At 36.3% G+C, this 20,349-nt stretch overlaps 1 protein-coding gene across 1 annotated transcript in view; it reads left to right on the top strand.

Annotated features, from left to right (window-relative positions):
* The first annotated feature begins 293 nt into the window (after positions 1–293).
* Positions 294–20,349, top strand: part of LOC126625466 (uncharacterized) — a 90,754-nt gene continuing 70,698 nt past the window's right edge. The window contains exon 1 of the mRNA XM_050294557.1: positions 294–714. Coding sequence (XP_050150514.1) covers positions 636–714 — 79 coding nt within the window. The 5' untranslated portion in view covers positions 294–635. The remainder of the gene's footprint in view (positions 715–20,349) is intronic.

The following is a 20,349-nucleotide window of genomic DNA, read 5'->3' as shown; positions in this document are numbered from 1 at the left end:
TGTTAATTAATCAAACGAATAAGTTCGTTAAAGACTTCGGGATAGTTTTGGACCTTAAGGCCCAATGGGCTTCGAACGTCAAGCCCATTAACTTAAATTGTATGACAATTTAATGAATAAAGATTCATTAAAGCCCAAAAGCCCAAACATCCCTAAATGGCCGGCCATATTAGATGAATTAGGGTTTTGGTTGTTTAGGTTACTTAAAGAAGTGACTATATAAATGACTTTATAGGCAAAATTCATTAAGGAAAAATTAAGGGTTTATTTTGGGGGAAAATTGGTGAGAATTGTCTCTCCATTTTCTCTCTAAAGAGGCCAACACCTTGGAGGGTACATCTAGCAATCCTACTACTCCAAGGTCACTCATTTCTTCTACAATCAAACCTTGGTGAAGAGACTTAGAGGTTCCCTATTTTGGGAACTTGGAGAACCTATTCTTCCATCCAAATCCATGGATCTAAGAAGCAAGGAATGAAGGCCCTATCTCTTTGGGTGATTAGCCTTTGCTTATGCAAAGAGGAATCTACAAAGGTATTAATTTCAACTCACTTTGTTTTGAGTTGATTATTGGTTCACCAATCTACTAGGCTTTGAATTTCATGGTAATGTTTTGTTTTTGAGTGCATACAAGCATGATTCCGCCTTTAATTGTTAATTGCATGCTATATGATGTTGCTCAAATGAACATGTTTTTCAAAACAAATCCTTCAAGTGGTATCAGAGCCTAGGTCTAGTAGTTGGTGAATCCTTTTGGGTTTTGTAGTTCATAAGTTTATGATTTAAAAGTTGTAATTGTTACAAGCTTTATTCTTGCTTCTTTGAATGTAAATTTTGTTTGAAAATTTGCCATCTCAAATGTTGTAGATGTAGTTCATATGAGGATGAATATTGGAGCTAAAATTTGGTGCCATGTTTTTGGGGATTTTCGGCCAAATCCAAAGGGTGATTTTTTGGGTTCATGTTTGTCTTGTTAAAAATCTTTTAAGGTGACTTTTGGAACCCCTAAGTACCCTAGGATGTTAGACTCATTTTGAATGATAAAAATTTGAGTTTTATTGCATGAAAACATTCATGGAGCTCTTATGGGTTTTCATGGATGTTCTTCATATGTTCTTGATGTTCTTGCCAAGAACACAAAGGTTTGTGTTTTGATTCAAAGTTTTGATTTATTTCATAAAGTTTATGATATATGTTTTTCAAATGATTTATCATGTATTTAAAGTGTTAAATATTTGTATAAATGATGATGGAAACATCAATCATCAAAACATATATTATTTTTATGAAAGTATTTAAAGTGTTAAATATTTGTATAAATGATGAAAGAAATATCAATCATCAAAACATATATTATTTTTATGAAAGGTGAAAGCACTACTTGATTGTTTTTGACAAAACTAATAAATCAAAACACCCACCACTCCTTTTTATCCCTAAAAACCGGCCACCCTAATAAAATAGGGTATTTTTGGGGCTTTTATGCAATTACATAAAGTTTTGATACTTTTGTGTATTTGTACTTTGACCCGAAAGTTTACGTTTTGACGTTAAGGCCTAAAAACGCTAAAGGACAAATTGTTTTGCTCCTTTAATGAAGTTTTTGAATTTATTTAAATTTTGGGTTCTAGTTGTATTTACATGAAGTAGTGACTTTTGTGTTTTTACAAAGTGACCCCAAAAGTTTATGTTTTCGCAATATGGCCCAAAAAGTTGTGGTTATTGCATGATGGCCCAAATAGGATGAGAACAAAATTGTTTTGTCTTTTTAAATGAGAATTGGATTTTCATTTTGTTTAGCTCCACTTAAATCAATTTTATGGATACAAAAACCAAATGAAAATGTTGCATTCAATTAATTAGTTAAAGCGTTAATTAATTAAAGGATGATTATGAACCTAAGCCTAATATAATTGAGCTATGTGAAAGGCGTTTCAAATTTGTTTGAACCATGGGAATGTGTATATTAGATTTTGGTTGTAATTTGATTTGATCAAATGTTGTAAAAGGGCATAAGTCCTTCTTTACTTTAAGGTAATTTGTTTTATGCAAATGTTGTAATGAGCATAAGCTCATCCTTTACTTTGAAGTATTTCTTTCTTGCTTTATATGATATACATGAAAATGAAGTAATTGGGTCCAACACCCCTAAGACAACACGCCTTAATGTGATTAAACGCGTAACTAAAATCAATCTCCATCCCTAGACCGAGATTCAACACAAGGCTCGTGTTGAATCTAAACAAAGGTTCATAGTCATCCTAAGGCCCTAAGGCAACTATATAGTCCATCAAATGAATGCAAACCTAATGTTAGTAGTAACATATACTCTTGCTTTAAAAACCGTTTTAAAAGTATAGTGGGAGTATTATGTACAACTAAAACAATCATATGGACCAATAGTTGTAATAGGACCAAAATTGTTTTAATAGAGATTAAAATGTATATTGAAATGTGATGAGACCTAAAAACCCTCAACCAAACCAATATTAAGTTGATAAGCGAGAGATGTTTAGAATATCTCTTCGTGGCCTTCCACCGTGGTGGGATCCAATCGTTTATGACTTGTACACCGGCTTCACCCTATCATGGGGGAGTACAAAGTGCATGCTTATACTCAGGAGGAATCCATATACATATGATGAGGTGAGTGTAGGCAACGAGGATAGCTATATATTGTATCATCGTGAGGCTATTCTTGAACCCCTTCACGCACTAAGCATGGTGGGAAGAACTTAACTAAGTGCAATGGAACCAATATCATATCATTGTGAGGTTACATTCTCTAGAGGCCAAATAAGATGGGTACTTGCATTAGTTGCAAATGAGTAAGCGTACTCTCTCATTATTATTGTTGCTAGCCATATATCGTATCATCGTGAGGTGGGCTTGGTAATAGTGAGCCTCCCATAACCTACTAAGAGTTTCATCCAAAACTCTCGAATTCCAATGAGGGATATGGAATTTGCCAAAATAGTGGGTGATGCTATTTGATTTAACGACCCGAATCAAATGGCTTAAAATCAATCAATTTATATACGTTATGTATTTGTTTACCAATATATTTGCAAACGCTATCCAACACTTGACAAATAAAAGCCGAACGTTTAGTTTACGGACTTGGTACTACAAAACCATAGATTGTCTTTAATGGCTTGTAAATGTACCTAAGTAATCTCATCCTCACAATCTTCCTATTGATAATGTATCATTAGAAGAATATGTTAGAAAAGGTCTATCATAGAGAGGACAACACTTTTAATGTCATAATTCTTCAATTACAAATTGTTGTATGAAGAAATAGGAGTTGCTTTGAACAACCCTTAGTCAATGCAAACACTTAGTGCTTGTTTCTTTGTTAAATGAACAAAGAACTTGAGAAGAAAGCACAAAGGCATGGACACTTAATGTGCCATGATTCTTCACTTGCAAATTGTTGTATGAAGAAATGAGAGTTGCCTTGTACAACTCTTGAAAGTTTGTAATTATGTTTAGAACATAATGGTTGGTTGACAAAAATAGTCCATTAACATGGACTTATGATGATTTTGAATCATTGAGTGTTGAAGTGTTAAACCACTTAACAAGACGGAAACTAGGCAAGGACTTCACCTTTGTTTCCCCTATCCTAATGGTTCACTAAGTTTATGGTAAACTATGTAGTGAACAATAACCACATACTCTCCAAATTGTTTGATGTGTATAACACAATTGAAAAAGGTTTCAAGAGAGATAGTGGGAGTTTAGGGACCATGACTAATGTAGTCAAAGGTGAAACTCAAATAAAGAAGATAAATAACTCCAAGGGAACAAACTTTCTTTATGAAAGGATGGACATTGGAAGGGGTATTTGCAAGAAATGTCTTGCAAGTGTCAAGAACACACCTTTCGAAGGTGTTGTAAAATGTTCTTGAAAAGTTCAAAACAGTTGGTTCTTCTACTTGAATGTATGATTCCGTATTAGTAACTATATTTTACAAATGGTTGTAAAAGTGTGACTAATAAGAAGTAGAAGATATATGAGAGAAGAAAAGGTGCTTCACATACGGAACGTGAATAAGATATAGATCTCTGCGAAAGCAGATAGTACTTACTTCCTCATATGAACTACCAAAGAAATTGGATTATAGTAATCTAATTGATTGTCTCTATAGTAGAGATGATATGGTAGTGTTAACTGTTTAGAATATAATGATGCTTAAAACCCAAAAGGTTGCAAGGTAGTGACTAATCCCAACTAAATTGTGATACCTCTAAAACATAAGTTACGAGTTGGTGAAACAAGGATGTTTTGGATCGATAGATCCGGATCCAATACCTTCTTGTTAAAATTGTATAGAGGCGAAATGTTCGAATCTTTATTCTTTTGGAAAGAAGAAAGAATCACAAAGTTGTTGAGGTTAATTCACTTAGATGTTAGTGGCACTTGTCCACAACATAATACTACTCATGTTATATGACATTCACCGAAGATCACTCTCGGTTGGACTATAGTTTATTTTGAATAAACACAAGTCCGAATACTTTGCAAAAGGTTTCAAAGAATTCAAGAAATGTAAATAGATGAGTAAGATATCTAAAGTATTTACCTCCTTAGATTTGATCCAAGGAAAGGTAACACTTTAGATGAGTTTCCTTGAAAGATATCAAGGAAAATAGCATCATAAGATAATGTATTTCTCCATTAGGAGAAGAACGAACTTGAATAAGATTTAGTTCGTTAAATGTTATCTATTACCCATATATAGGATATATACTTCTAAAACAATATGATTGTCGATGAGAAGATCTTCCAATATTTTCATGACTCCATAAGATGTAGTTGGAAAGAAAGACAAATCTTAAGCATGTTAAAGATTTGGGGTTGTGTGCTAACAAGCAATATTTGTTTGATAATAATCTTGTAGGATATCCTTAAAATAACTTTTGGAAATCGCTTCTATAAACCAACTAACAAATGTTGTTTTGTTGGGTAGTTCATTGTAATTCTACAATGTGATTTGCCTAAAAGCAAATGAACGAGAGATAGAACTCAAAGAATGGGTTCTTTGAGAGAGAAGATAGTAATCAACAAATATAACAACCTAGTTCCTATACCACAAGCTCCAAGGTAGTCGATAAGAATGAAAATCCTTATGACTACATTGAGTGCATATACGATATATACTCAAGGAAATGGTAAAGTACCATTTGACTCGAAATAATGAAACCTTCATAGCTAATTGGTAGCTTAAGGTAACTACAATCAAAGAGAATGGTTGACTTTGAAGAAACCATCTTTGAGGTAGGCTTGGTTTCAATTAATTCGAAGATTGCTAGCTACAACTAAAATGGTGATTCAATGTTTTGACATAATATGGGTTTCCGAAACCATTATTAAGATAGTCTTGATAATATATGTCCAAAACTATAAATCACAAGACATGTAAGTTGTAGAGATCCATCCATCATGGATCTTAGCAAGTTAGTGGGAGCTATTTGCATTTTATGAGGAAAAAAGGATCAAATCGTTTGATTTCTCATCAAGATGTAAATGAATCTTTTGTTTACGAGTTTTACAAAAGATTAGTGGGAGTTAATCATGAATGCAAGATATATTGCCATATAGAAGTTTACAACAATGTTGTTTGGATGGGAAAGTTCATTTATGAACTCTCTATTCGATTCCAACCAGAAAGTGTATGACACTAATGGGGCGATAGCTCAAGCCTGGGAATCAAGGTCTCATCAAGATCCGAACACAAATGAGAGACTGAACCACATGATTGAGAATCATGTATAATGGTGACGTCGTTATTCTCAAGGTTGCTTCTGTGGATAACACATATAGATATCCACTGTCTAGGCCTACTATTCAGCCATTTATGAAATGACTACAGAAGAGGTATCATCAAGATGACCAAGCTGATTGGCTCTAGTGCAAGTGGGAGATTGTTGGAAATGTGCCCTAAAGCCAATCATGTGATGATACTTTACGGACATTTCACATGTTAAACTAATCTAGTTTTACATATAAAGGGCATACATTATTGTTTGAGCCGTCTCATATAAATGTTATATGCTTAAACGATAAAGTCCAAGGAATATGTGATTGGGAGAATGTAATCTAATGAAGTTAGATTCATGAGACCATTCTTTCGTAGACACATCCTAAACGTTCCTGATCATCGGATTGCCAATTGGGCGTTGACAGTCCGTTAAGATCAGTACGTACTATGTCTTCTCTCAGGGAGAGTGATTAGTCTCGAGTCATTGGTGTGTGTGACATCAAGACAAGTACGTAGGTGCTCAATAGAGAATGAGTTCACTGAACGTGATCAACGAAGAGTTCTTATATTCCATGTCACATGAGAACTCATGGTTGGGATAATGCAAAGTAGTCCTTTGACCTGAGGCATCACAGTTGTCTTGTGGTTAAGTCCTTGATCTTTGATTATGTCAAAGTCACCCCCTCGGGGTGTCCACGGCATCGTTGGGGTTAAGCCACTTAGCTATGGAGACAAGTGAATGCGCAACAAGGGATCTCTAACCTTCAAACAGTTGAGGGAGAATACTCTATGATATGATTTGGAATCTCTGGCCAGAGTATGAATGAGATTAGGGAATGCGTTCCAAATCACATTCAAGGAAATCATATAAGCACACGAATCACATTGGATAGTAGACATGAATAAATAAACTATCATACCAAACAATGTGGTCAAGAGTATTAGATTAGAGAAGGACCGTATTGCATTTGTAATCCCGAACTGAATAGGTTCTCTAACCTCTTCTGATTAGCTTGGGTAACCATGATATGCTGCTAGGTGTCACTCATGGTTTGTGGAAGCCCTAAACGTGTGTAATCACTAAAGGGAGAATTGAAAATAGTTTCAATTCACAATCGATGTAAAATGGTTTTTAATCGCCCACTACCTCGCTAAAAGGAACCTAATGGATCGCACACCGTAAAAGGTAGAGATTGGAGATTAAACGGAAATGAGTAAGAATGATTAAATGGTTTAATCATTTATTTATGGCAAGGATTAATTAATATGTTAATTAATCAAACGAATAAGTTCGTTAAAGACTTCGGGATAGTTTTGGACCTTAAGGCCCAATGGGCTTCGAACGTCAAGCCCATTAACTTAAATTGTATGACAATTTAATGAATAAAGATTCATTAAAGCCCAAAAGCCCAAACATCCCTAAATGGCCGGCCATATTAGATGCATTAGGGTTTTGGTTGTTTAGGTTACTTAAAGAAGTGACTATATAAATGACTTTATAGGCAAAATTCATTAAGGAAAAATTAAGGGTTTATTTTGGGGGAAAATTGGTGAGAATTGTCTCTCCATTTTCTCTCTAAAGAGGCCAACACCTTGGAGGGTACATCTAGCAATCCTACTACTCCAAGGTCACTCATTTCTTCTACAATCAAACCTTGGTGAAGAGACTTAGAGGTTCCCTATTTTGGGAACTTGGAGAACCTATTCTTCCATCCAAATCCATGGATCTAAGAAGCAAGGAATGAAGGCCCTATCTCTTTGGGTGATTAGCCTTTGCTTATGCAAAGAGGAATCTACAAAGGTATTAATTTCAACTCACTTTGTTTTGAGTTGATTATTGGTTCACCAATCTACTAGGCTTTGAATTTCATGGTAATGTTTTGTTTTTGAGTGCATACAAGCATGATTCCGCCTTTAATTGTTAATTGCATGCTATATGATGTTGCTCAAATGAACATGTTTTTCAAAACAAATCCTTCAAACATAACACATACTAACCTTAGCGGATTGTCAATGCCCAATTGGCAATCCTATGGCTAGGAACGTTTTAGGAATGAACATAAGAGAAAGGTCTCGTTAATCTAACTTACTTAAATCACTTATCTCTTAGATCAAATACATTCCTTGGATTCCCTTATTGCTTAAACACATGATACAATAAATAGTGATTAACAATAAGCTTTGCCCTTCATTAAACATATAAAAGTTTAATACAATAAGTATTCCAAAAGCTATTACATCAAATGAGTGGCTTTGTGGGCATACTTCCAACATCTGGGTGATTGTAGATCGACTTACCAAGTCAGTGCATTTCCTACCTGTTTGTGAAAGCTACCCTTTGAGTTGGTTGGCCAAACTTTTCATCTATGAAATTGTCAAGTATCATGGTGTTCCAGTTAGTATTATTTATGATTGGGACCCCAAATTTTACTTTGAAATTCTGGGTAGCTTTTCAAGAAGCTTTAGGTTCAAAATTACTTTACAACACCGCTTATCATCCTAAGACCGGTGGGCAATCAAAAAGAACTATTCAGATGCTGGAAGACATGCTGAGATCTTTAGTCCTACAGTTCGGAGACGCATGGCACAAACGCTTAGCCTTGATAGAATTTGCCTCTAACAACAGCTTTCACTCCAGCATTGGTATGTCACCATTTGAGGCGCATTATGGGAAACCTTGTCATACCCCGTTGTGTTGGTCCGAAGTCGATGAAAGAGTTTTATGAGCCCTGAAATAATGGATAAGACGACACAAACTATTCAAGTGATAAAGGCTAACCTGAAATAATGGATAAGACGACAAAAGAGTATAGCAGACAGACATTTGACCGACAAAGTATATAAGGTTAGAGATTGGGTATTCTTAAAGCTGTCACCATGGACAGGTATGGTATGTTTCGGGAAGTAAGGAAAGCTAAGTCCTCGTTACATCGGACCATATCAGATTATTAAGATACGTCTCTGATCCATCACATGTGATTCCTCCTCAACTGCTGGAGATTAACCCAGATTTGACTTATGATGAGGTTCCAGTGACGATTCTTGACTGGAAAGACAAAGTTCTTAGGAACAAAATAGTTCGTATGGTGAAGGTCTTATGGAGAAACCACTATGTTGAGGAAGCTACTTAGGAGACAGAGGAGTGTATGTGAGATCTTTATCCACATTTGGTCTTTGACTGATCTTTAGTAGTGTTGAAATTTCAAGGACAAAATTTTCTTAAGGGGGGGTAGATTGTGATGACCCGTCCCTAAATTTGCTATGTAATTTTCTCCCTAAGTGTGTAAATTGATGTTTATGCCTTTTTTGGCAAAAGTGGAACCTGACGTGGACTTAGTTATTCGGCTTTTAATTTATTTATCTCATTATCGTAATTCATTAGTACTCGTTTGATAGGAGCATATTTATGCGATTTAGTTAGCTTGTTTTCTTGCATTTTCATAGTTAGTTTCTGTTTATTATAGTGATTTAAGCTATTTTCGTGTGTCTGTAGGTCCAAATGACAAAGTTGGCAAGAAAGTGCATTTTGGAGCAGTTTTGGGCTGGTATGGATAACTTACATATGAAGCACAAGGAATGGACGAATTTGAAGTTCTAGAAGCTTTGTGCTGAATTTCCTAGTCCTATTCCTCTAGGATTGTGTAATCCTTCTTCTCCACTACTTTATGCCCAAACCCTAGCCTATAAATACATATTTTCTTACAATAATTCAAAACACCACCCTCTACCATATATTTCTACACCACGCACCCATTTATTCAGATACAATTGAGAGAGTTTCGAAGGTGTGCTTGCAAGGAAGGAAGGAAGGAGCTTTGTATCGTGGCTTGGAATCCAAGAAGGGTTCTAAATCTGCCATTGGAGTTGCTGGGTCGTTCCTGGTTCTTTCTATCCTTAGTTTTAGTTTAATATTTGTTTTAATTTGGTTTTATGTTTTCAAAGACATGAGGAATTAATTTCTTTATAGTTGGAGGTGAATTCAAAGCCATGATTATATGCTTTATATGAATTGATTGCATCCAGTTATTGTTTCTTGAGTCTTGAATGTGATTTGCTTATCTGAGTTATTAAAACTTGTTTATGTATGTTGATTGAGGATGCATACTTAGTTTGCATGCATGAACTTGATGCAAGAGTATAAGAGAGTTTCACCTAATCGTTATGAACTTATATTCACAAGTAGTGAAAGTCACTAGTCATAATTGTGTTAAGTGAATCCTTGGCAGGAGTATCATGCTTTTCATAGTTACGACCTTTGATATGTCTCTCTATCATGCTTTTCATAGTTAGGGAACTTGATAAGGATAATTTGGTTGTGATGCGTATCCCATCTAATTTAATGAGTTAAGGAAAATCTGATGGTTAATTTGTGCTGTCACTGTTAACTTGGGGTGTTGTCATTCATGGTCTAAGGGAACAATGTTGGAAATTGTTTTATATGCATATGTCATGTGTGGAGAATGATCCTCTGGTTAAGTTTTCACCATTCAAATCACCTAATTTACTTTGTTTTGCAATCTGTTTAGTTTAGTTAAATTTCGTCCAAATCAATCCCCATTTTAATTAAGTGTCTTAGATTAGTTAGAAAACTGTTTAAATCTCTCCAATTTAGTGTTTTGAGTCTTACTAGTCTTAAATTCGTCCAAATAACTCCCTAGAGTCTGTTTTGAGTCTTTTTGATTGTTTGTTGCTATTTTGAGTGTTTTGAGTCAGTTTTGAGTCTATAGAGTCTAGTTTAGTGTTTTTGAGTCGTATTTATGTTGATTAGCTTCCCTTCTAATCCCTGGCCTAAAACGATCCCTGCTTACATATACTACAATCATAGGGTTTTAATTTGAGTGTTAGAATATTTCACATCATCGTTGTTACGGTCGAGTGAGCGCAAGTTAGACCTGAATCGGAGTTGTAATGAAAAAGTTACATTTAGTTAAAGTGCATTAACAACGGGTAAATTTGTACTCGTGTGTGTTAATTTTTCAGTGTAGGAAGCTACTATTTTTTATAAGGGGACATATTTTGTGTAATCTAAATTGTACAAATCCTATCTTTTTTCTCTTTAAAATATGTCCCGTGCCTTATTCACCCTTACCAACCAATCAATCACTTTCCCATTTCTTCTCACCCAATCAGACATCACTATCTCTCTCTTCTTCCTAGCCAATTAGAAAGTTTTCTCTTTCTCTCTCTCTCTCTCTCATCTTTTTCTTCTTCTTCTTCTCTCCTCACCCGTAACTTTCTCTTCTCTACAACAACAAGGATCACCTTTAAAACTTCACAAATCGAGACTCAAACCACCACCATCGTGCTTATCTCATTCTCACGAAGCTATTCATACCAACTGATCACAAAATGGACAAGTTTTGAGTATCCAACCCGGAGCAACTCAGAGCTTCGACTCGGGTGGAGTTTTTTTTTCTGTTCGAGTTACAAGATTTTGGGAGTTTTGGAAGCATCAAGGCAACTCCCTGAGGCCACCAGCCTAGTTTTGAAATGGAGCTGACAAGGGAACCCACATGTTTGAGAAGTCGAGTTTAGCTCCGAGACTATCGAGCTAATTTTAGTCCATTTCCGTCTACTTTTTGGACTTTTGAAAGAAACCGGTAACTTTTTCAAGAATTTGGCGAACCAGACGTGACACACCCCGATCCTAGAATCAAGGTGTGCTGGCCGTCACGTGGGCGTGACGTAACCAAAAGTGCGACGCAGAAGCAATAGATAAGAGAAATACGAACAAACAAAAACCAAATACTAGCAATAATAACCTAGTAACATGCTAGAGTAAGTTTAAGTGTGAAACACACAAATTCAGAGCATAAGTACTAGGTGCAGTCAAGTAGGACCACAACTAAATTACAACACCCATAGGTGAGTCCTACATTTATTTAGTCTGTCAGTACGCCGTGGGAATCCTCGTGGGCCACCAACGCTGCTAACTAGAACTTGGAGAGGCGCAAAACAAAATTGAGTGGGTCAGTAAAACCAAAGTTTTTCAAAAAACATTTCATTTAAAATATTTCTAACCCCTCGCTGTAAAACCTGTATACTTTCCCAGAAAATAACATAATATGCATATAATCTTCATATATCTCAAATCACAATTCTTTATCAAAACCCAGAAAATATGCTATGCCATAAATGTCAATAACAGATTAAGAATGCATCAATATAACAGGTGACATAATGAATCAACCGGAGACCCTGCAGTTGGTCCTGTACGGTTAATTCCATAGCTCAATATCCAAACCAATCGGAGTCACCACGGTGACCTGTACGGCACTACTTGCACATAAGTCGGAACTACCTGAAGTAGTCTGTACGACAAGAATGGTGTAATAATACGCTCTAGTGATTCTCTCATCAATCATTTGTGCACATAATCTAAGGTCACCTACTAGTCAGAACCACCTCTAGTGATCTGTACGACTAGCATGTCGGAACCCTCTCATGGTCTGTACGACATGCATCTACTTGGATCCAAGGTGAGCGTGCGGTGCGGGTGAATATTATAAGCACTAACACCAGGGGTGCAGGTTATGAGCTCTCAACACGATTCACATCAACAATAAATCATATGAATAACATAAAACTCACCTGATACTCACCTGTGCATCCACAACACCATTTCATATATATATGCATCAATTGCTAATTCATATAATTCAAAATATGCATGCATGGCATTTTAAAAACATACTTTCTTTTAAATTCAATTTCTGGGAAAAATCAATAATATATAGGTAAATACAGAAAATACTGCCCATTCACTGATAAGTCGAAGGGTTGTAACCCTCGTGACGACACTGGATGCACTCGTCCTCGGGATAGGTATCACCTATATGCGAAACAACTATAAAAACGTTAATTAAAGCACATAACCGACAATTCGTAATAACTTCTCATACGGTGCTCAATTTGGGTATATGAATATACCACAATGACCTACTCGATGTCACGGACGTCAACATACTTTTAGAAAAAAAATCTGAGGCTGCACGCGCCCCCACGTGCTAGAATAGGCACGGGTCCACGCGCCCCCCATGTGTATCATCCCCTACCTTCAGTCGTCGGGAAAACTCGTTGGCGCTGGAAATTGGGCAGACCTGTAATCGGTCTTTTCTCGCTCAATTCTCAACCATTTTCCATGAAATTTTCACCAAAACTTCACAAATTACAAGAGGAAGAAGGATATACCTTTAAAAACCTCCCAATCCTTCGAAATCACGTCGGGAGATTTCACCAAAACCGGTCACCTTCGAACTAGGGTTTCCCGACGTCCAAAACTTCCAAACGAACGTCCCTGAGCTTCGTGGGAACTTCCTAGAGCTCACTATGAGCTTGGATTGTCCTAAAAACGAACCAATACAAAGTTCATGAATAGTGCCAAACTCGGTGCTTGTGATTTCGATGTGAAAATGAGGAAAACCTTACCTGAAAATGGCACCTTTGAGTTCATAGGGCACTCACGAACGCGATGGTGCTAATCTCCACTTCGATCCATGAAGTTTCAAGGGTTTTTGGTGTTGGTTCGTACAGTTTCGAGAGGGAGAGAGTGAGAGTGAATCGAGAAGAGGAGAGAGAGAGAGGGCACGGGGTGAGGGTATCCCGTGTGTGTGTGTGGTCCATCCCAAAACAAGTCCAACTTCTTTCCCTAACCACACAAATTGCAAATACTTTTTAATCCATTTCAAATTTTCCAAACTTAGGAAAATATGCATTATTCAATAATATGTCACACACACACCTTAGCATCCGTCAAGGACAATTTCGTCATTTCACAACCTCGATAAATAGAATCTCGAGACGGGCTGTGACAATCTACCCTTCTTATAGAATTTCATCCTCGAAATTCATACAATCAGTCACCACATTAATACTCATAAAACAACCTCGGATATATTTCTCTCATTTAATATTTTGTCTCCCAAGTAGCTTCTTCTACTGAGTGGTTCCTCGATAATACTTTTACCAAGCTCATTGTCTTATTCCTTAGAACTTTGTCTTTCCAATCCAAGATAGTCACTGGTTCTTCATCATACGTCAAATCCGGATTAATCTCCAAAGGTTGAGGAGGAATCACATGTGAAGGGTCTAAAACATAATGTCGAAGCATCAAAACATGAAACACATTATGTAATTTAGATAACTTCGGAGGCAACTCCAATCTGTAAGCGACTTCACCAATCCTCTTAGTGATCTCATAAGGTCCTTTGTACCTAGGACTTAGCTTGCCTTTCTTTCCAAATTGCACTACACCTCTCCAAGGTGACAATTTCAAGAATACCAAATTACCCACATCATATATACTCGATCAGTAGCATGTCTATCTGCTAAACTCTTTTGTCGATCCTGGGTTGCTTTCAGGTTAGACTTAATCACCTGAACATTTTGAGTAGTCTCATCCACAATCTCTGGGCCTTCTAACACTCTTTCGCCAACCTCTGACCAACACAATGGCGTACGACAAGCTCTACCATAAAGTGCCTCAAATGGTGACATACCAATGCTCGAATGAAAACTATTATTGTAGGCAAATTCCATCAAGTCTAGGTGATCATGCCAAGAATCACCAAACTGTAACACTGAAGATCTCAGCATATCCTCTAACGTCTGAATAGTCCTCTCTGATTGCCCATCGGTCTAAAGATGATAAGTAGTGCTGTAAAGCAGTTTTGTACCAAGAGCTTCCTGAAAAGCTATCCAAAACGTACAAGCAAAGGCTAATCAAATCAAATCCTAGTAGTTAGGTGAACCAAGACTCAACTCAAATCAAAGTGAGTTGAGAAATTTATACCTTTGTAGATTCCTCTTTGCATAAGCAAAGGCTAATCACCCAAGGAGAGGGCCTTCATTCCTTGCTTCTTAGATCCATGGATTTGGATGGAAGAATAGGTTTCTCCATGGATTGAGAACCTCTAAGTCTCCACACCAAGGTGAGATGTGAAGAAGAGATGAGTGACCTTGGAGGAGAAAGATTGCTAGCTAATCCGTCCAAGGTTGGCCGGCCTCTTTAGAGAGAAAAGAGAGCTTATGTTCTCATCCTTTCCCCAAAAGAAAAACCCTAAATGAATTTTGGCTATAAAGTCATATTTATACCTTTATTCATTGGAGTGGCAAAATTGTAATTAAAGCAAGTTCACTACCCTTCCTCTAAATGGCCAGCCATAGGGTTCTATTGGGCTTTTTGGGCCTTTGTGAATTAAGTTGTCATACAACTTAAGTTAATGGGCTTGACGTTCGAAGCCCATTGGGCCTTGAGGCCCAAAACTAACCCGTGGTCTTTTAACGAACTTTATTCGTTTGATTAATTAACATATTAATTAATCCTTGCCATAAATAAATAATCAAACCATTTAATTATTCTTACTCATCTCCTTTATTTCTTCAATCTCTACCTTACACGGTGTACGATCTATTAGGTTCCTTTTAGCGAGGTAGTGGGGGATTAGAACTCTTTCAAATCGATTGTGAATTGAAACTTACTTTCAATTCTCCCTTTAGTGATTATACACGTTTAGGGCTTCCACAAACCATGAGTGACACCTAGCAGTATGTCATGGTTACCCAAGCTAATCAGAAGAGGTGGAGAACCTATTCAGTTTAGGATTACAATGCAATACGGTCTTTCTCTAATTCAATACTCTTGATCACATTGTTTGGTTTGATAGTTTATTCATGTCTACTATCCAATGTGATTTATTTACTTATATGATTACCTTGAATGTGATTTGGAACGACTTCCTAAATCTCATTCATACTCTGGCCAGAGATTCTTAATCATATCATAGAGTATTCTCCCTCAAACGGTTTGAAGGTTAGAGATCCCTTGTTGCGCATTCATTTGCCTCCATGGCTAAGTGGCTTAACCCCAACTATGCCGTGGACACCCTCTGACGGGGTGACTTTGACATAGTCAAAGATCAAGGACCTAACCACAAGACAACTATGATGCCTCAGGTCAAAGGACTACTTTGCATTATCCCAACCATGAGTTCTCATGTGACATGAGTATGAGAACTCCTCGTTGATCGTGTTCAGTGGACTCATTCGTTATTGAGCACCTACATGCTTGTCTTGGTGTCAATCACACCAATGACTCGAGACTAGTCACTTTCCCTAGGAGAGGATATAGCATGTACTGATCTTAACGGACTGTCAATGCCCAATTGGCAATCCTATGATCAGCAACGTTTAGGATATGTATACGAAAGAGAATGGTCTCATTAATCTAACTTGTTTAAATTGCATTCTCCCAATTACATATTCCTTGGACTTATCGTTTAAGCATATAACATTTATATGAGACGACTTAAAACAATAATCTTTGCCCTTGACATTAAACTAGATTAGTTTAACATGTGAAATGTCCGTAAAGTATCATCATATGATTGGTTTTAGGGCACATTTCCAACAATCTCCCACTTGCACTAGAGCCAATTAGCTTGGTCATCAGTGATGATACCTCTTCTGTTGTCATTTCAAAAATGGCTGAGTAGTGGGCCTAGACAATGGATATCTATATGTTATCCATAGAAGCAACCTTGAGAATAACGACGTCACCATTATACATGATTCTCAATCATGTGGTTCAGTCACTCATTTGAGTTCGGATCTTGATGAGACCTTGATTCCCTGGCTTGAGCTATCGCCCCATTAGTGTCGTAGTGTCAGTACACTAGAGACACTTTCTGGTTGGAACCGAATAGAGAGTTCATGAATGAACTTTCCCATCCAAACAACATTGTTTGTAAGCTTCTATATGGCAATATATTTGCATTCATAATGGAACACACTAAAGTCATTACTTTTAATGTTTCCATCCAAATATCTTATTAGTCATAATAAAGAGATATCTGATTATCTCTTCATTCATAATGAAGAAACATCCAATGATGGATTAGATTCATAATCTAATACATTTACGCTTCCATTACGTTACTCTAATTCTTCCTCATTCTTTGAAGAATTTATCCTTTAGTATTTCTTAAATACTTAAGGATTCACTTGACAGTTGCCGTGGTTCTGATCCTGGGCTTGCACTGATATCGTCTTGTGCCTATCTAGGTACAACTCATATCAATGTTTTCATACAATATGAAATTCATAAATCACCTTTCTGCGTATGCATAAAGGATTCTATTTACGCATTATTTCTTTGGGAGTCAAAGGGCACGTTCCCTTTGAGAAGGGCAACTTGCTAGTCTCACTAGAGTCGTCCTTCTAATTGAAGTTTATCATCATATGAGAAACTTCCTAGCATCTATTGTCTATTATTAGGGATTGATATAATCCAATTATATCTTGAAATATATCATTATAGATTTCCATCCCATGTATATAGACTATATCTCCCATATACATTCTATCATTATAGAATGTTTAAAGTCATAACTTTAACGAAGAAGTATTCTTTTCATTTCCAAAATTAATATATCATATATGTGTATATACATATATTCAAATTTAGGAACATGATTAACTCCCACTAATCTTTTGTAAACCTAGTAAACAAAAGATTCATTTACATCTTTATGAGAAATCAAACGATTTGATCTTTCTCTCATAAGACGCTTATTGCTCCCACTAGCTTGCTAAGATCCATGATGGATGGATCTCTACAACTTACATGTCTTGTGATTCATAGTTTTAGATATATATTATCAAGACTATCTTAATAATGGTTTCGGAAACCCATATTATGTCCAAACATTGAATCACCATTTAGTTGTAGCTAGCAATCTTCGAATTAATTGACACCAAGACTACGTCAAAGATGGTTTCTTCAAAGTCAACCAATCTCTTTGATTGTAGTCACCTTAAGCTACCAATTAGCTATAAAGGTTTCATTATTTCGGGTCAAATGGTACTTTACCATTTCCTTGAGTATATGTCGCATATACACTCAATGTAGTCATAAGGATTTTCATTCTTATTTCTTTCGAATTAAGAGGTGTAACTCTATGACATAGTCATAAAGTTCAAACCATTCAACTGAGACAGTTTATAAATCCTTCTCGACTACCTTCGAGCTTGTGGTATAGGAACTAGGTTGTTATATTTGTTGGTTATCATCTTGTCTCTCAAGGAACCCATTCTTTGAGTTCTATCCCTCGTTCATTTTGCTCTATCTGAGGCAAATCCTATGGTAGGATTATATTGAACTATCCAACAAACAACATTTGTTAGTTGGTTTATAGAAGTGATATCCAAATGTTAATTTAAGGATACCCACAAGATAATTTTCAAACAAATATTGCTTAGTAGCACCCAACCCCAAATCTTAATACAATTAAGACTTGTCTTTCTTTCCAACTACATCCTATGGAGTCATGAAAATTTTGGAAGATCTTCTAATTGACAATTATATTGTCTTAGAAGTATATATCCTATATATGGGTAATTGATAATATCCAACGAACTAAATCTTATTCAAGTTCGTTCTTCTCTTAATGGAGAAATCCATTATCTTATGATGCTTCTTTCCTTGATATCTTTCAAGAAAACTGTTCTAAAGTGTTACCTTTCCTTGGATCAAATCTAAGGAGGTAAATACTTTAGACATCTTACTCATCAACTTACATTTATTGAATTCTTTGAAACCTTTTGCAAATTATTCGGACTTGTGTTTATTTAAAATAAACTATAGTCCAACCGAGAGTGATCTTCGGTGAATGTCATACAACATGAGTAATTTTATGTTGTAGACAAGTGCCACTAACATCTAAGTGAATTAACCTCAACAACTTTGTGATTCTTTCTTCCTTTCCAAAAGAATAAAGATTTGAACATTTCGCCTCTATACAATTTTAATAAGAAGGTATTGGATCCGGATCTAACGATCCAAAGCATCCATCTATGACCAACTCGTAATTTATGTTTTAGAGGTATCACAACTCAGTTGAGATTATGTTGGAAATGTGCCCTAAAGCCAATCATGTGATGATACTTTATGGACATTTCACATGTTAAACTAATCTAGTTTAACATATAAAGGGCATAGATTATTGTTTGAGCCGTCTCATATAAATGTTATATGCTTAAACGATAAAGTCCAAGGAATTTGTGATTGAGAGAATGTAATCTAATGAAGTTAGATTCTTGAGACCATTCTTTCGTAGACACATCCTAAACGTTCCTGATCATAGGATTGCCAATTGGGCATTGACAGTCCGTCAAGATCGGTACGTACTATGTCTTCTCTCAGGGAGAGTGATAAGTCTCGAATCATTGGTGTGTGTGACATCAAGACAAGTACGGTAGGTGCTCAATAGAGAATGAGTTCACTGAACGCGATCAACGAAGAGTTCTCATATTCCATGTCACATAAGAACTCATGGTTGGGATAATGCAAAGTAGTCCTTTGACCTGAGGCATCATAGTTGTCTTGTGGTTAAGACCTTGATCTTTGATTATGTCAAAGTCATCCCACCAGGAGGGTGTCCACGGCATCGTTGGGGTCAAGCCGCTTAGCTATGGAGACAAGTGAATGCGCAACAAGGGATCTCTAACCTTCAAACCGTTTGAGGGAGAATACTCTATGATATGATTTGAATCTTTGGCCAAAGTATGAATGAGATTAGGGAATGCGTTCCGAATCACATTCAAAGTAATCATATAAGCACAAGACACACATTGGATAGTAGACATGAGAAAATAAACTATCAAACCAAACAATGTGGTCAAGAGTATTAGATTAGAGAAGGACCGTATTGCATTTGTAATCTCGAACTGAATAGGTTCTCTAACCTCTTCTGATTAGCTTGGGTAACCATGATATGCTGCTAGGTGTCACTCATGGTTTGTGGAAGCCCTAAACGTGTATAATCACTAAAGGGAGAATTGAAAATAGTTTCAATTCACAATCGATGTAAAATGGTTTTAATCGCCCACTACCTCACTAAAAGGAACCTAATGGATCGCACACCGTGAAAGGTGGAGATTGGAGATTAAACGGAAATGAGTAAGAATGATTAAATGGTTTAATCATTTATTTATGGCAAGGATTAATTAATATGTTAATTAATCAAACGAATAAGTTCGTTAAAGACTTCGGGATAATTTTGGACCTTAAGGCCCAATGGGCTTCGAACGTCAAGCCCATTAACTTAAGTTGTATGACAATTTAATGAATAAAGATTCATTAAAGCCCAAAAGCCCAAAAATCCCCTAAATGGCCAGCCATGATGAAATGAATTAGGGTTTTGGTTGTTTAGGTCACTTAAAGAAGTGACTATATAAATGACTTTATAACTAAAAATTCATTAAGGAAAATAAGTGAAAAATGGGTTTATTTTTGGGGAAAATAGGTGAGAATTGTCTCTCCATTTTCTCTCTAAAGAGGCCAACACCTTGGAGGGTACATCTAGCAATCCTACTACTCCAAGGTCACTCATTTCTTCTACAATCGAACCTTGGTGTCGAGAATTAGAGGTTCTCAATTTTGGGAACTTGGAGAACCTATTCTTCCATCCAAATCCATGGATCTAAGAAGCAAGGAATGAAGGCCCTTATCTCTTTGGGTGATTAGCCTTTGCTTATGCAAAGAGGAATCTACAAAGGTATTAATTTCAACTCACTTATGTTT

The sequence above is a fragment of the Malus sylvestris genome, chromosome 6, assembly GCF_916048215.2.
Source record: "Malus sylvestris chromosome 6, drMalSylv7.2, whole genome shotgun sequence".
In the NCBI taxonomy this organism is placed as follows: domain Eukaryota; kingdom Viridiplantae; phylum Streptophyta; class Magnoliopsida; order Rosales; family Rosaceae; genus Malus; species Malus sylvestris.
Note: the sequence above shows the minus strand (reverse complement) of the source record. Positions and strands in the feature narration are given on the sequence as shown.